General features: G+C 42.7%; 1 protein-coding gene across 2 annotated transcripts; it reads left to right on the top strand.

The window, feature by feature from the left end:
• The first annotated feature begins 544 nt into the window (after positions 1-544).
• LOC115620911 (translation initiation factor IF-2, mitochondrial) lies at positions 545-3,338 on the top strand. 2 transcript variants are annotated; one of them, XM_030514404.1, is made up of 5 exons: positions 545-758; positions 835-962; positions 1,020-1,588; positions 1,640-2,059; positions 2,254-3,338. In XM_030514404.1, the coding sequence occupies exons 2-5, from the start codon at positions 920-922 to the stop codon at positions 3,085-3,087; spliced, it is 1,866 nt and encodes a 621-aa protein (XP_030370264.1). In that variant the 5' UTR covers positions 545-758; positions 835-919; the 3' UTR covers positions 3,088-3,338. The 2 variants fall into 2 exon arrangements, with proteins under 2 accessions (XP_030370264.1, XP_030370263.1); XM_030514403.1 differs by having other exon boundaries at positions 824-962.
• Positions 3,339-6,583: the final 3,245 nt, after the last annotated feature.

Raw genomic sequence — 6,583 nt, 5'->3', positions numbered from 1 at the left:
ATAGTATCGAGGTGCTACGATTTCTTTTGCGTTCAGAAAAACGGGTAATAGGTGTTAATATAGGTGATTTTGGCGCCATCTAGCTGTTGACTTTGAAACGTCAGTCAAATTAGTATTCATAAATGCCCGGTAGGTTCGCTAGTGTACCCAATTTACGTTGAAGTCCATGCTAAGTGGTTGAGTGTTAATAAGTCAGCGCACCATCAATACATATGTTCGATAGAGGGCAGTTTTGCCAATTCGATACAATAAACAATACATTTTCCAGCACTTTGCACATTCATTCGTGTGCGCTGTGTTAAAATGGACATCAAAGCGAACGATCGGTCATGCTGTAGCCTTGCAAGATGCGCAATAAAATTGGCGAACGAATATAGTTTGTTTTCACATATTTTAAAATTTGATGGTCTGAACATACCTTAACAGCTGTGCAATGGGAATGTTTATGCTCTTAAAGGTGTTACTAGCGCCTCATAGCGGCAAATATATAACAGCTGTTCTGCGCGGCTGGTTTTCTTTTTCTTTTACAGGTTATGTTTACATTCGCGTAATGCGGCAAATTAAACCTCAGTAATAAGTAATATTAATAAATACTGTGAGAAATGTTGAAAATTAGGTATTTATTGCAAGTGTCGCCAAATTTAAATATGGCACACATGCCAAGTAGATGGCAGCAGCTTGGATTGGCGGCAGCAACGACAAGGCATTTTCAGACTAGTGGACAACATTTTAAGCGCCGAAAAACAGCAGAGGAAAAGGTAAGCGAAATAGGCATATGTATGTATGTTGTTACATATCGAGGGCACACTGACTAATATTGCAGAAATCCCCCAGAATTATTGAATATTCGCCAAAGAAACCTCAATCGGCAGATGGATTTTCCGCTTCTTCTGCTTCCAGTTCAGGGATTTGGCGGCACATGACAGTTGCCCAACTGGCCAAGGCTCTGCAGCGTTCGTTGGGTAAGCAGAGGTATATTATAATTCTTTAAATGATATATTAATAAATCTACTTGGCAGACGATGTTCAGGAGGCAATGCTGTATGTGCCTGGCGCGGACAATATAGAGCCAAACGCCCGGCTAGAAGACTTGAAACTTATACAGGATATTTCCAAGAAACTAGGCTGTAAGACGCGCGTCGTAGCGGCACCCGATAATATTCTGGAGGATGACCTCAAGGAGCGGGATGTGGCTCCTAGGCCCCCAGCCTCGCCAGAGCAATTAAAACCCCGCCCACCTGTTGTTACCGTCATGGGCCATGTGGATCATGGCAAAACCACGCTTTTGGACTCGTTGCGTGGCGCTGATGTGGCTGCTGGCGAAGCCGGTGGTATTACACAGCATATAGGCGCCTTTACAGTTACAATGGAGAATGGGGAACGGATGACTTTTTTGGACACTCCCGGCCACGCTGCGTTCAGCGCGATGCGCGCTCGTGGCGCTGTGGCGACAGACATTATAGTACTGGTCGTAGCAGCGGAAGATGGTGTGATGGCTCAAACGAGAGAGGTCATACAATTGGCCAAAGATGCGCAGGTGCCAATTATTGTGGCACTAAACAAAATCGACAAGCCAGAGGCGAACATTGTAAGTGACATCAATCTTCAACATCAACTGCATTCACAGTTTTATTCTTAGGAGAAAAGCAAAAGCGAGTTAGTCCAAATGGGACTCGCGTTGGAGGAGTATGGTGGTGAGGTGCAAGTCATACCAATATCAGCGCTTAAAGGCACGAATCTGCAGCTTCTTGCAGAGGCTGTTAGCACGCAAGCCACACTCATGGGCCTGAAAGCAGACTATACCGGCCTCGTTGAGGGAATTGTGGTTGAATCCAAGACTGATCCACGTCGAGGCAAGTTGTCCACGGCCATTGTGTCTCGTGGCACACTGCGCAAGGGAGCGGTTCTTTTGAGCGGCATGGCGCATGCCAAAGTGCGTGGGCTCTTCGATCACAATGGCCAACCCTTGTCTGAGGCCCCACCAGGTACTCCCGTCGAAATTTTGGGTTGGCGCGAACTACCGCTGGCTGGTGAGCTTATCCTGGAAGTGGAAAGTGAGGTGAGCATAGCATACAAACCCCCTCGTCTACAGATAAGTTGGAAAAAATGTTTCTAACTATTGTTCAGTTGCTTCAATCTTCGTAAATACATTTGCTTAGACTGTTCAAATCGTACCGTGCTGTTCAGAAAATTAGCGATAATTTAAATTAGAAACATATTTTATGTCGCTAAAAAATTTGAATTTGTCCACAGAAAAAGGCGCATTCGGTGCTCAAATACCGTGAACACGAATCACAGCGCCAAAAAATAGAGTCTAGCGGCGACGACATACGGAAGAAGGAGGAAGAGCATCATGCCAAGTATCGGGCCGAGCGTGAGGCACGACGCTTGGCCGGAAGATTTCGCATGCGAGGTGGTCAGCGTGTGAAGGAGAACGTTACAAATGATGACACCCCCCGTGTCAGCGTAATAGTCAAGGGTGATGTGCATGGCTCTGTGGAGGCCATACTCGATGTGCTGGAGACGTATAATAGTAACGATCGCTGTCGCCTAGATATTGTGCATTATGGTGTGGGCAATGTAACGGAGGGAGACCTGGAGTTGGCCAAAGCCTTCAATGCAGTAATCTATGCATTTTCCGTAGAGACTCCGCAAATAAAGGCGACTAAGGAGGTCAATGTGCGTACATACAATGTTATCTATAGGCTCATTGATGATCTGAAGGAGCAATTAAGCAGCAAATTGCCGCCCGTCGAAGTGGAGGAAGTGCTCGGCGAGGCCAATGTGCTACAGCAGTTCTTCATTAATGAGGGACGAAAGGAGGTACCTGTGGCCGGCTGTCGCTGCACCAAAGGTGTGCTGAAGAAATCTCAAAAGTTTCGGCTGCTACGCAATGGTGAAGTGATCTACGATGGTGCTCTGGAGTCCATGCGGCATCTAAAGAACGAGGTGGAGTCCATTAAGAAGGATGTAGAGTGTGGGTTGAGGTTTCTGGACAACAAGGTGATTCCACAACCGGGTGATACCATGATCTGCTACACCACGCATACAGAAAAACAAAAAACAGATTGGGATCCAGGATTTTAGTTAAGGCACAACAATTTGCTATCGCTTGCCTGTTTCGTTAACTACTTATGTAAGTATGTGAGAGGTTTTAAATCTTCTGGTTGCAAGAAAGGAATTGTTCATGTTGAAAACAAATCTATAATGCTACAATATTTGTAAGAATGGGCTAGCTTGTGTTGGAGAACAAACCGATCTTATAATAGCTGATATGTATAAGCCTGAAACTATAAATGAAATGTGTATAAATGAAATAAACAGCTTTGTTACATGAATGGACCCAGAAATTTTGTCTAAACGTATGATATGTGTGTGGCATCTGTACTCCGCTGTTATCATGAGTATATGAATGCATATATATTTATATATTTTTGTACAATTCGAGTGTGTATTGTGTGTATATAAAACGTATTCACTACGGACGACTTAACTTCCTGTTGATCTCGGTGGCTATGCGAACGCTGTCACCCTTCACCCACATGCTGGAGCTTAGGATAACGTGGCATCAATGCACAGTCGGAGCTGTGGCAGCGGAACTGTCGCCGATAAGAAAGGGGCCGTTTAGTTTTTCAGTTTTCATAAATCTGTGGAGCCCCTGGCTGTCCAGGCCCGTGACGGAAGCTGCGCTGTCGACGACGTGCTGTCTAAATGGGTCAAAGCAATGCTAATTGGAGTTCACCCACACCACGACGATGCTTTCTTATACACAAAACCATATACACTCGCACACACACGCACACACATAGTGCGGCAGCCTTTTTTCGATAAACAGTTTCCGTTTGGCTGGCAATTAGCATGTAGTTCTATGCTCATGAATGAATGCTTTAGTATTGTTTTAAATAATATAAGTATGAATAAAATAATTCAAGCGCGCTCTAAATAATCTCGCTTCACTTTGCCTTGAATTTGTGCAAAGTTCTCATTTGTATATTTTCGCAGTCGTAATTAGTTAAGCTCGAGTGTGTTTATTTTTAGGTTAAGTACACTTATATACTTATACATTTCTACCAGCATAGTTTATAAGGGATAGTGCCCAAACCGCTATGCCTTATCAGTTCAACTAAAAACTATTTCCTCTCCTACAAGAGTCACAGCGGAAGCTTTACCACGACGTGTTTGTGGTCCTAAACTCAACTTTCGCCGCTTGTTGCTAGTTTGATAAAATAAATTATGCGGAAGTAGAACATGTGTCTGGGGAACTTTATATGAATGAATTTAGTCGAAAAGAATTATAAATGGGCAATGCAAAATTTCGAGCAACCGGTCCAACTCATTGACTGACTGTGCGATTTGATACGATCGGACAATGTCGAGTTAAATGTTTAATTAGTATGCATTTTTGTAGATGCTTAGTCTTCGACCCTGGAACCACATGATATGCCCTCGCGAGGGTCTGCCATGTCTGGCATGTAGCGGAAAATCAAAGTCAACTGCCACATGTGCGGCAGCAATTAACCAGAGAATGTTTTCCAATGCATTCAGAGAATGACATGTGCGCCAAGGATCGGCCGACGACTCTGCAGAAGGATCAGACACTGACAACTCAATGTTGCCGACATGTGTTTGTCAGCACTCATTAGGGGCTCGGGATCATGGGTGCAATGCTACTTATTTCGCATGTGATAGTAAATCACTTGTTGGCGGGCATCTTAGCACCGATAAAGAAAACAACACAGAAACCCAAAAGCCAATTGTGCATGACTATGACAATACTCTTTCTCTCTTTCTCTATCTCGAAGGTGCCATTAAGGAGCATTTGGGAGATCATGTTATTGCTGAGAATCAAATTATAAAATACTTAATGTCAGCCCCTGTTTATTTAAGTTGAAAGTTTCGCGCCATTTACTAAAAAGATTGTGCATAGTTCGAATGAAAATACCGAAGTCGGCTACATAATAAAGTACAGAGCACACATTTTTATAAAGTTTCGTTATTTTCTTTAAATGTAATGTTCGCTTTGATTCGTGAATATCATTTCACTTGTTTCATATGTTTAGAAATGGAAAATACCCGTTAATTGGAATTTGTAAGTAGGCGAAACAAAAACTGCATACTTTTAGGGTCAACCTTACGGGCTTGCTGCCAATGGCAGATTAATTTGTCAATTACTTTTCACACAGAAATGAGTAGACTAGGGTTTCTTTAATGTAAAAATTCTTTTCTTATGTAACCCAAATAGCCGGATAATAATGACACATACTTATGCTACAGAAGGAATATGCGATGCCTGGCTGAACAATTTGTATATCCTCAAATTTTGATCTTTGATAAAAGTTGAAGGAATTGCGAACAAATTCTTAATTGAAACAATGTTATTTCACAAAAGTGATCACAAGCTGCAGCTGAAATTTTCTTCAAGCTTGACTAAAAGAGAATTGGATTTACTGAACTGTCCGATTTTATTCGATTTTGAATGATTCACGTCCTGGAATCTGGCATTCCTTCCTCTACTTGTGTTCACAAAAGTGATCAAGCATAGGGAATACAATCCAGTAGTTATAAATAGCTACATGCCGTACAGCAGCAGACCAACGCATATAGAAATATGATCGCGACACGGTTAAGATAAACTAAGACAATTAATGTATAATTGAAATAATTGCAATGTTTAGAGCGTAAGAAAGAGTAAAATAGTAAATTGTTAGTACTTAACGAAAAACTAGTATTAAAGTTAAAAATTGTATAAATACTGAAGGAATTCAGAAATAAAATTTGAGCGAATTTGGAAATTAAGCACTGGTTTGTTTCCTTTCTGTTCTCCCAGAGATGCGCTGTAGCTTTCAATAAATAAAGTGGTGGCCTCTGGTAGTAAATCATGCGAAGACAGTTAGTTCGCGTGTTTTACAACTGGCTTCATAGCTCATTGACAACAAAAGATGCCCCGTAACTAGCTTTTGGCAATACAGAGTATTAAAGTTGTCAGCGTGCAACGCATGCGAAAGCAGCAGATACTCACACAAGCCCGCGAAGATCAGTTGCAAAGTTCATGCTGCACTGCGCTGAGAGCGTGTGAGTAAAAAAAAGTTGTTGAGTTGGAGAGCGAGTCGGAGTCATGGGAGCGACAGATCGCACGCTGCAAAAACCGCAAGGCATGTGCGATGATTCCCAAGTTTAGTCTTAAGTGGGGGCTACAGCAAGCCGGTTGCTTGACAGGTCGCAGGATCACAAAGCTAATTTTGATTATACAGCCGAGGGAAGGGAGAGAGAGAGAGAGAGAGAGAGAGAGAGAGGGAATTTGAAGGCGTTCGTTTCATGTGTATGCGATTTGGATTTATAGTTTTCGAAGCAAAATAAATTTGATAAAACCAAAAAAACCGCAGCTCAGAAACAATCGCAGCAAACCTTTTGAAGCTTTATCCGAGAGTTTTTGATAAGAAGGCGCAGCACATTAGAAGCGTTTTGAACGGAACGGAAACGCGCAGTTTGGCGAGAAAGGGCACTATCGCTCCACTATTGTTGTTGCTTCGGCTGCGTTGCTGCGACTACGTCGGTCGATATTGCTGCTTCTGTTTCTGCTGCT

The sequence above is a fragment of the Scaptodrosophila lebanonensis genome, unplaced genomic scaffold (genome assembly GCF_003285725.1).
Source record: "Scaptodrosophila lebanonensis strain 11010-0011.00,11010-0021.00 unplaced genomic scaffold, SlebRS2 tig00000024-arrow-pilon, whole genome shotgun sequence".
Lineage (NCBI taxonomy): Eukaryota > Metazoa > Arthropoda > Insecta > Diptera > Drosophilidae > Scaptodrosophila > Scaptodrosophila lebanonensis.
This window is presented reverse-complemented; position numbering and strand designations above follow the sequence as displayed.